Source organism: Centruroides sculpturatus, unplaced genomic scaffold, assembly GCF_000671375.1.
Source record: "Centruroides sculpturatus isolate CEXI.00-Female unplaced genomic scaffold, Cexi_2.0 scaffold843, whole genome shotgun sequence".
Taxonomy (NCBI): Eukaryota; Metazoa; Arthropoda; class Arachnida; order Scorpiones; family Buthidae; genus Centruroides; species Centruroides sculpturatus.
In genome coordinates, this window is record NW_019385174.1 from 229,212 (window position 1) to 243,825 (window position 14,614).

Sequence of the window (14,614 nt, forward strand, 5' to 3'; positions counted from 1 at the left end):
ATGTAAATTTTTCGACTATAAATTCGACTTTCATCTATTATCAGGACTTATTATACTGGTTTTACAGATAATATTACAAAGATTAACAGAAAACAATTTTTATTTTATTTCGTATACCTGTATATGAAATAAAATGAAAATTGTTTTCTGTTAATCTTTGTAATATTATCTGTAAAACCAGTATAATAAGTCCTGATAATAGATGAAAGTCAAATTTATAGTCGAAAAATTTACATATTGTTAAGGTTGTTTTATTGGTGTGAACAGATATGCATTTCAGGCTTAATGCCCCTTTCAGTCCTATTATTACATATTTATCAGTAAATTGACTACAGGTTTACAAATTTACAGAATGCATTGAAAAATTTAGGATATGCGTACAATGGTTTATATAATAAAACTTAATTACCTGAGATAGTGACAGTTAAACCAACATGACTCATAAGATATACATGTAGTTGAAAAAGGAAAAAGGTTTAGATTATATCCCTACTATTTCTGAAAACATCCAAAGGATATTAACACCATATAATATCATTTTAGTACCCATACTAAACAATAAAATCAAAAATTCCTTAAAAACCAAAGAACAAACTAATAGTAACACAGACATTTTATTAAATAATAATCTTGTTTACAGCTTTGTTTGTATGTGTTATCCTAAATACTATTACATAGGTGAAACTAGCAGAGCATTAAAAACCCATATAAAAGAACATATAAGAGCCGTAAAGTATAATTACACCAACTCTGCAGTTGCCACTCATTGCAACAAAACTTGCTGCAAGATCTCACTCAACAGCATCAAAATACTTAAAAGAGAAAATATTATTAAAAGAAAATTTTATGAACACATTGAAATTATTAAAATTAAAGAAACACACAGAATGAACTTAAATACAGGTGTAGTCATAAATGACATCTGGCAGCCATTCTTAAGTAGCAAAGCCCATTAAGATGTTCTACCACCCTCCATCATACCCCACTGTGCAAGGCACACCAAACTTTCAGTGTATGTTACAAGGATTATTCACTTCTTTTTAACCTCTCATATCTTGTCTATGTTCCTGTACATCTCATCAGAATTATTTCACACCCTACAGGTATTCCATTATTTTAAAAATTCTACCTCTTAATATATACTTAATTTTAGATTTAAGTTCACCCCTTTTTTATTTTAGCACATGTTATACTATTCTAATGTGTATATGTGTGGAACCAAAAGAATTTTTAGCTCCTTTATTCCTTTTTCAACTACATGTATATCTTCTTACGAGTCATGTTGGTTTAACTGTCACTATCTCAGGTAATTAAGTTTTATTATATAAACCATTGTATGCATATCCTAATTTTTTCAATGCATTCTGTAAATTTGTAAACCTGTAATCAATTTACTGATAAATATGTAATAATAGGACTGAAGAAGGGCGTTAAGCACAAAATGCATATCCATTCACACCAATAAAACAACTTTTTTCCTCTGAAAATGTTTCCTGTGTGATATGTTCTCAATGGCAACATTGTGCTAAGAAAATACATTAATTTTTTTGTTTAAAGTATATTCTGAAAAGTATTATCAGACTTGTTATCTTTTATTATTTAATTTTAATAAAATTCAAATTACAAACTAGAATAATAAACATATTTGAAAAACATCTTTAAAGAATTTTATACAAAATACCATTTTAGTAAGATGCTTCGTGTTTTTGGTGATATATTCCAATTAATGTTTTCTTTAAATTTTATGACAAATTCTGCTATAAAGACTTCATTAGGGCAAAATATATTGCATTTAGACAATTATAGTGATTTACAATAACAATATGGTTAATTTTTGACTTCTTTTCAAACAATATTATAATTTATATAATTTTCTTAGATATATGCAAATTTTTAAAAATATCTTAAGTGTTATATGGAACATAGTTTTATTTACTTTAAATAAAAAAAAAATAACTACAAAATAAGGAACACAAATGAGATCAATTACAATTTATTTCCATCATAACAAGTTTAATAATTCAAATCACAAAAAGTTTTCTTGCAATGTACAATACAGAGCTTGGAAGAGAATTAGGTAAGATTTTAATCAACCTATAATATTCAAATCCATTCATACTACAAGTGATAATACACAATAGTCTGACCAGAAATATAACTCAGCACTGGAAACAGTCAGACAATTGCTTGACTTGCTATTAGGAATTTTATACAATGTGAATCAACTGATTTACATCTCTCACTTTTTGGAAGTACCACAAATACATATTGTATATATATTTATATATATATATATATATTTTTTTTTTTCATAACTTATCACATTTAAAGCCAATTTTTAACAGTTAAGATATTCATGCTAAAATTATTACGCAGCAGACTAAACTGTGCAACATTAGAAGAACTAGATTATTATTTGCACAGAATTATTTAACTAATGATACATATATATTTATATACATACACTCACACAACTCCTCAAATTGTCTGAAAATGACTTTCCATTTACACCCATACAGGGAAAAATTAAAAACAACTGAAAATATTTGGAAATAAATTTAGTTCCTGGTTTAACTGCTAAGATAAATTTATTTAATAAAATTATTTTAAATTATTTTCTTAAAGCTTTAACTACTCTCTTAACTGAATAAAAGAAAGAGTAAAGCTGTGAAAGAAATAAGCAATCTCAATCTGTCAAACCTGTACAAAATAAAAGTACAGGTTGTGAGTCCAATATTTTTTGAGTTGATCGATGAATCAATTTTTAGATACGTCACTTCCGAATTGCATAGATGCAAGACGGAATTAACCTCAAATCTCTTCTATTTCCCTAACCTCTAACATTGCAGAGTATAACACTAACAAAACATCACTAACATTTATAACTATTAAGTCATTAATTTAGTTTGCCTAGTATGCCTACAATTAAATAATTGTCTGGCAAACATGTTTGGCAAAATTATTACACAAATTAAATTAAAACACTGTACAAATATCACTGCTGCCTATAATCCAGTGAAATATGTGGTAAGGTAACACAAGCCACAAAATCTGTGTAATGTTGGCCATTATACAAGCAACATATCAATTCACAGGACAAAAATCATGCTGTAAATTTAGTTATCAATATTAGCCTTTTTATGTAAAAGTAGTTTGACACAAAAAGAGTTCAGTGAGCTGCTATCACCTTCCAATCAGTTTTTTTCCGGCTAACGACATTCCCATACTTTAACAGTTTGATCAACACTGCCACTGATGACAAAAGGAGCATTATGATGAAAGTCTACAAGTAAAAGATTTAATTATTTATTTATTATTATTATTTTTGTTATTAAGACAATATAATGTATTTATTATAAATTTTAAAAAAATGTTCTTACCTACTGAAGTGCAGAAATGACTGTGTGCTTCTAACGTTTTACTGCACCGTTTATTCTTTATATCCCAAACTCTTAAAGTTTTATCATCTGATGCACTTACAATATATTTACCACCAGGATGAAACTTCAATCCTCTAACCCAATTATCATGTCCGATCTATTAGCAGAAATTGATTATAATTAATAAAATGATTTTAATTTCATTAATCAAAAAATAAATTTTACAGCTGTAATTCCTATTACAAATAATAATCTTGGTTTTTTGAAGCAGGACAACTTTATACAAAAAGAATATTTATACTTTATTTAATTAACTTACATAAGATAAAACATAGTGTTGAAATATGTCTCTGCAAATCCTGGAACCTGTCTTGTGACAGTCTTCAGAACCACCTCTTCAGCTGTTGATGAACAAAACACTGACCTCATAGCTCCAATTTCAGATGAGGGAACAAAAACAGTCACACAGAGCAAGATTCAGGCTGTATAGAGGGTATGGGCAAACATTTGATGTTTTGTCAAGCCAAATACTGGGCAATAACAATGGCAACACGAGGGCTGTATTACTGAGGTGTAGGCACCACCAGATAGACAAGAGCTGCTCAAGGCTTTTCATCAGATATGTTTGGCCATGGTCTTCAAAACTGTCATGTAATACTGCCCAGTAACCATTGTATGCAGGGGACTTCATGTTACTAGACCATTCCATGGTAGTCGAGGAAGGAAATCATTTCCTTCCTTGGCTTTCTTTGGCCACAGGAAATGTGTATAAAACAATCAAATATTGAATGTGTGCTACACCCTCTATACCAGGGGTGGCCAACTTTTGTGTACAGTACATAAGATCTACTTTTTATCTTTAAAATGTGTTGTGATTGACTTGTTGCCATAGGCATAGTTTAAGTCAGGGATGGGCATCCCGCGACCCAAGTTGCACAAAATGTGTATAAATATATCAATGTCCTATCTTAAGAAGTATGCAGCAAAAATTCAAACGTTATTTTCTACAACTTATGTATGTGAATAGTTTTTCCTGCAATGAATTTAGTAAAAATTAAAACGAGAAACTGGCTAACAGACTCACCTCGAAACTAATTTAAAACTAGCAATGACTAATATTTAATCAAATATTTTTGATACATTACATTTACATCAGTTCTAGAAGCTAAATTAAGTATACCTATTCTAATTTATAATTATATGTGAATAAATAATTGTGATTTACCGGCATTTCCCCCCCTCAAAAATCTTGTATGCGGCCTGCATCAGTTCAAAAGTTTTGAAGTGCAGCCCTTACAAAGAAAAGGTTGTCCATCCCTGGTCTAAGTGGCAAGGGGAAGGGAGATGTGAAATATGTACTATGTTTAGATAGATAAGAAAAGCCACAATTTAATTTAAAACACAAAGAAAAGGTACTTACATTTTAAACAGAAGATAAATTGAAACTCAACGTTGTCACTTTCGGGGACCACCACTACACCCTTCCTCTCTCTACAGTGTCCCGACCTACTCTCTCTGTCCCTTCTTATTTTTGGTTTTACGACCCTTTGTCTACATTTCTTATTCCCCTTTTACAACTGTACACAAATGGATTGTACATAGACTGACAAAACTGCATCCGAGGGAGAATGGAGAGGTCCGATATCACTACAGTTGCATTTGCGCATTACGTTCACACGTTGCATTCAGTTACAACTTACAAGTGTAACACATTAAGTCAAGACATTGCGAGCGATCAACCAAAATTGGTTTTGCAATTGACTTGTTGGCCACCCCTGCTCTATACAGTCTAGACCATGCTTGGTGTAACTATGTTTTTGTTCCTTTATCTGAAATCGGAGCTGTGAGGCCAGTATTTCATTTCATCAATGGCCATTGGGCCATTCTAAAGAGGATAGCAAAAGATGGGTTTCAGAATGTTTTCCAGGACTGGCAGACATGTTAGGTCAAATGTATACAATTCAACAGAGACTATTCTAAAAATATATCAACTTGGATCTTGCCTGCTGCATTTCATGAGTAAAAAATTCATTCTTTTGTTTGACTTGCCTTTGTATTTCAAGAACATTATATAATCTTCAACTGAGTTCTTTTCATATTTTTTCTCTATAATTTAGTACATTAAGATCAGAATTATGTAAGTAACTACTAGCATACATAGCCTATTTGATCAATTGATATTTTATGTATATCCTTATATAAATGCAACAAAATTTAATATTCAGGTACGTAAATGCCATAAATAACTGAGGAAATGAATTATTAATTGGTTCTTGTTTATTGTTGCAAATTCAAAATAGATAGTGTTATGAAAGTATCATCAAAGTTTATTCATAGTGCATAGCTTATGTACAGTAGAACTTCCATTTACTGAAATTACTAAATTCTAAGAGAAAAATTCATTGCATAGAAAATTTCATTAAAAATAAAATTATTTCTAATGAAATTTTTCACAATAAAATTACCTAGACATCATACAATAAAAGAAAGTATTTTCAATAAATAAAATATATATTTGTGTTTATTTTTTGTTGTATTTATACTTATACAACCATAAAAATGTACATATACAGTATTAAAAAACATTTATTTTTAGTTTGTATGTAGTTTTTAAATAAAATTTTCCTTTCACACAAGGTTTCAAACTCATTTAACAAATTCAACTCTCTTTTTTTAATTCCATCTTGAAACTGCAAAGCCTACCTTATTGTCTGCATCATCACAAATACTTCATTATCTGATGTTTTGTTGACATATGTACAACCATCACCGTTGTAAAAGGATATTTACCAAGTTTAGAATAATGTTTTTATTTATTAAAATTACATGTGAAATATATTTTTAAATCATCTTAATATTTTGAGACAATTTTAAAATGATCTTATATAAACAGTTATTTTTATTTTATATTTAAATCATAATTTTAAAAATAATTCTACAGAGCTCTATATTTATTACTATTTTTGTTTTGATTATTTTACTATAAAAAAAGAAAGAGAAAGAAACAAAATATTTAATATGAATTCTTGTGTTTTAGTGTGCTTTAACCTGTCCCGTGTTGTTCCTGAGTATTTTCGTGTTGACCTCATTTGACCTAACCTGTTGACCCTGAATGTACTTGTTTCTGCATTGAAATGTTTTTGATACTAGACGTCACTATGCATAATAATTTTTATATTAAAACAAACTTTTGAAATATATATTTTTTTGTTTTTATATTTTTCAATATATTTATTTTGCTTGTGCAAAATAACAAAATAATTTTTAATGATACAGTAGCCACGATTACAGTCTGTTTCAAAATTATAAACACACCCAACATTTTTCAATAGCAAAAACATTAACTATAGTAATGTATTTATTATATTAGTATGTTGTTTACAACACCAATTTAAACATTTTCTGAAATTTTTAGAGAAATCTGACAATTACAAAAAAATTATCACAGATTTTCAATTTTTGAGTGTTTCAAAAGTATAAACACAGGTGCATAAAATTAATATAATAATTTTTTATTAATTATTGGTTTAATTAGTTGTCACCAGAGCGGAGTATCACTCATTATTAAAAATGTGGCACCAATTTTAAACAGTTTTTGTGATTTAAAACAATGCCTCATGGAAAAACACTAACAGAGTTGGCAATACGTGAAATTTACCAAGTAAAAGGATCGGGACAATCTCTAAGATGAATTTTGGCAGTTATAAATCGATCTACACATGCTATGAGAAATGTGTTAACTCAGGGTGAAAATTATGTCAAAAATAAGTGATGTGGAAGGCCTGAACTCCTTACACCTAGAAATGAAAGAAAGGTTTTTCAGCTACTGACGGTCAACAAGTTGTCTGTCAGAGAAGAAGCATCAACATTGCCAATTGCAGTTTCACCAGCAACTGTATGGAGATGTATGAATAGTTATAAAAATGCCAAATTTACAAAAATGACTGCCAAACCGAAATTAACACAATTGCACAAAACAACTAGATTAAAGTGGGCAAAGACAAGATGATATGGAAAGAGGAGTGGAAACAAATAGTCTTTTCAGATGAAAAAAAGTGGAATTTAGATAGACCTGACAGTTATAGTCATTACTGGCATGATTTGAGGAAGAACAAAGAAGTCAGAATGAGCAAACAGCAAGGTGGAGGATATGTGATGTGTGGGCAGGATTTGGATGGGGAGGAAAAAATAGATATTGTATTTATAGAAGATAGAATGAATTCAGAAAAGTATCAAGAACTGTTTTATCAAAATTTAATAACTTTTGGATCACTTATTGGAGGAGAAAATTGGCAATTCCAACAGGATAATGCTGCCATTCATATATCAAAGTCAACTAAAAATTGGTTTGCTGAAAAATATAAAGTAATTGATTGGCCATCATGGAGCTCTGATATGAACCCGATAGAGAATGTTTGGGGCTTATGAGTTTATGGCCAAAACAGACAATACAATACAGTAAATGAACTGAAATTAGCTATCATGGATTGTTGGGAAAATATTAAACAAGAACAACTTCAAAAACTAATAAAATGTATGCCTGATAGAGTATCTGAACTAATTAAATCAAATGGTGGACCTACAAAATATTGAAACAATCAAAAATTGAAAATATCTGTGATTTTTTGGTAATTGTCAGATTGCTCTAAAAATTTCAGAAAATGTTTAAATTGATGTTGTAAACAATATACTAATATAATAATACATTATAATTGTTAATGTTTTTGTTATTGAAAAAAGTTGGGTGTGTTTGTAATTTTGAAACAAACTGAGTTATTTTTTAAAAATTTTTGTTAGGCTTAACATCGACAAAAATTCAACATGGCGGCCACACACAATGGAAAAAATTTTCAACATGGGATAGGTTAAAAGCCATTCTAATTACAATTATAATTGTATTTCTGAAAAAGCAATTTAAGTGAAAAAGTATTAACTGCTTACTAAATATTTCATTATATACTTTTTAACACTAGTAAACTGTATGTAATTTTAATTTTTTTCCCTCTATGTACAGTACTTACCGTTTTACATTTCTGTATATATATTGTCTACTTAGACCTTGTTTATTAATAGAACTTATTATACTGGTGTAGTAATAAGTCCTATTAATAAACAAGGCCAAGTAGAAAGAATATATACAGAAATATATGTAATTTTGATGCTAGAAGTCATCTGGTATAGCTGCATTTCCAAGTATTTTTTTACTAACAGTAGTACAAATAAATTGTTTTTAATATTGTATTCAGACATTTTAATTCAAATATACATCAATCAGCCAAAACATTATGACCACATATTTAATAGGATGCTGATCCTCTTTCTGTTGCCAAAACAACGTGCATCTGGTAAGGCATGGATTCTATGAAATTTTACTAGATGTCTAGTGAGAGCTGGAACCATGATGTCAGTAGAAGAGCCTTCAGTTCCTACAAATTATGTGGTTTAGGTGATGCATCATTAATCCATTTCTATAACTCAATTGGAGAGACTGATTAATGATTGCATCCAAAGTGTGCAATTGGATTTATATCAAGGGATTTATAAATTGTAATTTGTTGGCTAGGCAATCTTCTTCCATTCCTCAATAGTCCAATTTTGATGCTAACGTGCCTACTACAAGCACTGTCTGCAATGAACATTATTTACAGAGCACAAGACTACGCCTGCAGTTCCATAGACTATATTCAGGAGTATTTGATGAACAGTATGTTTCAACGTTCTCATCCATCATCACTATTGAAACAGTGAGATTTGTACCACAATAGCCCTCCTGTTTCTTTGCACAATACTATACAGCTTTCACCAACCTCTTTCATCAATAAGGTGTGATTGGCCTATGTTTTGCAGATGGTTCATTGTTTTGCCATGTTTGGACTACCTTTAATAGACATTTATTACTTATTAGCAAAAACAGTACACAAGCTTTGCTGTTTTGTAAATACTAACATCAAGGTATCTGTCTATCACAATTTGGCTTTTGTTGAAGTAAGATGAATCCACTGCTTTAATCCATTTGCACACTATAATTACTACTGACTGTGCAACCTTCTATCAGCTATTATATACCTGTTTAATGACTTTGATACATGTCACTGTATATCTATAGAAACAGTTCTTGCATTGACAAGGGGTGGTCATAATGTTTTGGCTGGTCAGTGTAAATATAATATAATACTTAAAACTGAACTAATAAACTACAGTATAATATAAGCTTATATAATTTCGATTTAAAAATAAATAGAAAAATATATATTAACAGATAATCAATATTAAAATGTTATGCTTTTATAATTTTCTTCTAATGAAATATAGTTACTTTCTAAAAATTGCTTGCTTTTTCTAAATTTATTAATGGAACCATTAAAAAATGAATAATTACAATTCATTTTAAAATAAAAAATAATAATAATATAAAATAACTTTTTATTAATTATTTTTTAACAACAACAATTTTTTATTTTCTTACCAATGTAAAAATACATTGTCCAGTGCTAATATCCCACATTTTTATAGTTTTATCTCTAGATCCAGAGAGAAGGAATGGTCCAGTTCTAAAGCCACGTTTATTCTAAAATATAAAATTAAATATTTGTAAAGAATAAAATTAATTATAAGTATGTAATTTGATTATGCACTTACATCAATTCCAGCAGCATCATTTATAGCTGGTGAGGCAGACTCTGGAGCCCAAGCAACACATTCCACAACATGGTCATGTTCTCTTAATTCTAATTTACATTCTTTTGTAGTGACAATCCAGACTCGAACAGTCTAAACAAAATTTTCAAATTTTTGTAAAAATTTAATTTTTTGTTATTAATATATTTCAGTAGTATTTAAAAAATATATATANAGCTGTTCCAATGATCAAGTATTTGCTTTTATTGATTAAATTTTTGAACAATACTGCATGAAAAAAATTTACTGCAACATTTATTTGTCCTAATTTTAAAATTTATTCTCATTTTTATGATTTGACTTTTTTATTGAAAAAAGTGAATAATTTCAATAATGTGTTTTTAATTCAGCTAAGAATGTTAAAAATGAGTTACTTAAATAGGAAACGTTTCATTCTGAAATACAAGAATTATATGATAATCATATTTATTAATCAAGGCTGATTGTGGCATGACAATGTGGCAGTTGTCAGGGGCAGATAGCATTGGAGAAGTGTTATCCATATGGTGACTAAGGGTCAGAAACGACTGAATGGTTGACATCATCATATTTATTAAGCAATTTACTCTAAACTTAGATATTAACTGAGAGCAGTAAAACAATAAATGGTTGAATAAATGTGAATGATACAATAAAAGGATTGTTTATCAATTGACAAAATTCATTAAAATTATTGAAAGATTGAGTTAGGTGTATATAATGTGTACCTGAATCTATGTTTATTTTATATATCATTATACAAATTATTTATATTGTTAGTGTTTTATTTTTGTAAAAATAATATACAATAAATAAACCAGCTTGCTTATTGGAGTTGTTTCAAATTAATTAATAATAAATAATTCAGAATTTTCAATTTTGAAACAATTGCAATAAGCAAGCTTGTTTATTTATTGTAAATTATTTTTACAAAAATAAAACACTAACAATATAAATAATTTGTATAATGATATATAAAATAAACATAGATTCAGGTACACATTATATATACCTAACTCAATCTTTCAATAATTTTAATGAATTTTGTCAATTGATAAACAATCCTTTTATTGTATCATTCACATTTATTCAACCATTTATTGTTTTACTGCTCTCAGTTAATATCTAAGTTTAGAGTAAATTGCTTAATAAATATGATGATGTCAACCATTCAGTCGTTTCTGACCCTTAGTCACCATATGGATAACACTTCTCCAATGCTATCTGCCCCTGACAACTGCCACATTGTCATGCCACAATCAGCCTTGATTAATAAATATGATTATCATATAATTCTTGTATTTCAGAATGAAACGTTTCCTATTTAAGTAACTCATTTTTAACATTCTTAGCTGAATTAAAAACACATTATTGAAATTATTCACTTTTTTCAATAAAAAAGTCAAATCATAAAAATGAGAATAAATTTTAAAATTAGGACAAATAAATGTTGCAGTAAATTTTTTTCATGCAGTATTATTCAAAAATTTAATCAATAAAAGCAAATACTTGATCATTGGAACAGCTGGCAAGCAATGAGCCATCTTGATTTACTCTAACCATTCTGACCCATTCTCGATGACCAGTAAAAGTTTTCACACAATATCTAATGTAAATATCAATAAGTTTTTTTAAAGTAATATTTAAAAGAATGTTCCAATAATTAAATATTTATACCAACCCAGTGGCAACTTCCCAAATTTTTATTGTCTTATCTCTGGAAGATGATACAAGATGATCACCACTAGGCATAAATGAAACAGAAGATACATTGTGATCATGTCCTAAAAAACACAAAAAAATACATGTAGTGAGATTTGTACCACAATAGCCCTCCTGTTTCTTTGCACAATACTATACAGCTTTCACCAACCTCTTTCATCAATAAGGTGTGATTGGCCTATGTTTTGCAGATGGTTCATTGTTTTGCCATGTTTGGACTACCTTTAATAGACATTTATTACTTATTAGCAAAAACAGTACACAAGCTTTGCAGTTTTGTAAATACTAACATCAAGGTATCTGTCTATCACAATTTGGCTTTTGTTGAAGTAAGATGAATCCACTGCTTTAATCCATTTGCACACTATAATTACTACTGACTGTGCAACCTTCTATCAGCTATTATATACCTGTTTAATGACTTTGATACATGTCACTGTATATCTATAGAAACAGTTCTTGCATTGACAAGGGGTGGTCATAATGTTTTGGCTGGTCAGTGTAAATATAATATAATACTTAAAACTGAACTAATAAACTACAGTATAAATAAAAAAAGAAAGAGAAAGAAACAAAATATTTAATATGAATTCTTGTGTTTTAGTGTGCTTTAACCTGTCCCGTGTTGTTCCTGAGTATTTTCGTGTTGACCTCATTTGACCTAACCTGTTGACCCTGAATGTACTTGTTTCTGCATTGAAATGTTTTTGATACTAGACGTCACTATGCATAATAATTTTTATATTAAAACAAACTTTTGAAATATATATTTTTTTGTTTTTATATTTTTCAATATATTTATTTTGCTTGTGCAAAATAACAAAATAATTTTTAATGATACAGTAGCCACGATTACAGTCTGTTTCAAAATTATAAACACACCCAACATTTTTCAATAGCAAAAACATTAACTATAGTAATGTATTTATTATATTAGTATGTTGTTTACAACACCAATTTAAACATTTTCTGAAATTTTTAGAGAAATCTGACAATTACAAAAAAATTATCACAGATTTTCAATTTTTGAGTGTTTCAAAAGTATAAACACAGGTGCATAAAATTAATATAATAATTTTTTATTAATTATTGGTTTAATTAGTTGTCACCAGAGCGGAGTATCACTCATTATTAAAAATGTGGCACCAATTTTAAACAGTTTTTGTGATTTAAAACAATGCCTCATGGAAAAACACTAACAGAGTTGGCAATACGTGAAATTTACCAAGTAAAAGGATCGGGACAATCTCTAAGATGAATTTTGGCAGTTATAAATCGATCTACACATGCTATGAGAAATGTGTTAACTCAGGGTGAAAATTATGTCAAAAATAAGTGATGTGGAAGGCCTGAACTCCTTACACCTAGAAATGAAAGNAAATATTCAAAAAATAAAAATTTCATATTTGTTCTAACAGTTTAAAATGATAGTTGTGAGTCAAAATGCTAAAATAATCATGATACCTAACCTGTACTTAACCTGTCTTTGCTTTTTACCATAGTAACATAGGGTCAGCATTGCCATTTTTAATCTGTTTTCTCCATTTTTCTCTATCCAGGGCATCCTCTCTCCTCCATACCCACTCTCCCACATCCTCTGCCACCTTGTCTCTCCATCTCAGCTTCAGTCTTCCTGCTTCCTCATCCCAATCACTTCCAACTTCTTCATCCTCTTTCCTAGTCTGCACTTCTCTCCATATGCCCAAACAATCAATCTACTTTCCTGCATCTTACTTACAGGATCCACCTTGACTGTTCCTCTTATGTAATCATGCCTAATTCTGTCCTCTTTCATCATACCATACATTCATCTCAGTATTCTCATCTCTGCTGTCTCCTTAATCTTTTCCTGGGATCTTGTAATTGTCCACATCTCAGCAGTGTTTATCATTGCAGGTCTTACCATGATTTTGTATAATCTTTTTATTTTGCAGTTTATTTTCTTATCACACAGCACCCCAATCATCTTTCTCCAGTTCAGCCATCTACACTGAACTCTATGCTGGAGTTCTGCACTCCAGGGTTTTCAATACTACAGTTTTTTTAATTACATTTTTATCATGAGTTTAGGTCAGATCCACAGTAGAGCGGTCAGCTGGTAAAAGATAAGGTCCAAAATAGCCAGATCAACATTTTCATCACCTGTAAAAATTTTTGAAATTCTGATCTGGATTTGAATCATTCCTCTAGAGTGACAGACTAATGCCATTACTGCTTCATTCATCAGGCCAATTTCATAGTTTTCATAAAGTTTTATTATGTTTGCATATACAGTGGATGATCGGTTGACGAACATAATCCGTTCCAAGACTTTGTTCGTTATCCGAATTGTTCGTTAACCGATTATCAATTTACCATAGGTTTCTATAAAAATTTGATTAATTCGTTCTGGAGACCTCCAAATAATAAAAAATATAGACTATACTTTCTTATTACGTTTATTTATATGTAATAATAAAAATACATATATACACGGTCTTGCATTTTTATTAGTCATGTTTTTTCCGTTTGCGGGGGTTAATTAATTAATTAAAGAATCTGTCCAATGTCGATTGCTTTTCTGTCTTCTTTATGATTTTTCAGAAGTAATTAATAGCATTGTAATTGTAGAGAACCCTAGGCCTATTAACCTCAACCTGGTTTGGATGCCATTTTAAGACCGTTGTTCTGTCAGAACAACGTCCTCCCACTTCTTTAAAAGATCTTTAATAGCAGATATCGGCATAAATCCGCATTTTCATAAGAAAATGTAAAAGAATTGTTTCTGTCAGAAATATAAAAAGCTGGAATTACAAGGGAGAGTTTCAAAGTTCGGGAGAATACTATCCTATCAGTATATACTGGGTAGAACGTCG

The 14,614-nt window shown here is 29.5% G+C and overlaps 1 protein-coding gene across 2 annotated transcripts in view; it reads right to left on the bottom strand.

The window, feature by feature from the left end:
- Window positions 1-1,977: 1,977 nt before the first annotated feature.
- LOC111635738 (lissencephaly-1 homolog) overlaps window positions 1,978-14,614 on the bottom strand; it is a 68,532-nt gene continuing 55,895 nt past the window's right edge. For both annotated transcript variants that reach the window (XM_023380803.1, XM_023380804.1), the window contains exons 8-13: window positions 11,719-11,821; window positions 11,547-11,643; window positions 10,020-10,151; window positions 9,847-9,948; window positions 3,381-3,537; window positions 1,978-3,283 (exon numbers count right to left, since the gene is read on the bottom strand). In XM_023380803.1, the coding sequence (XP_023236571.1) occupies window positions 3,210-3,283; window positions 3,381-3,537; window positions 9,847-9,948; window positions 10,020-10,151; window positions 11,547-11,643; window positions 11,719-11,821 (665 nt within the window). In that variant the 3' untranslated portion in view covers window positions 1,978-3,209. The remainder of the gene's footprint in view (window positions 3,284-3,380; window positions 3,538-9,846; window positions 9,949-10,019; window positions 10,152-11,546; window positions 11,644-11,718; window positions 11,822-14,614) is intronic.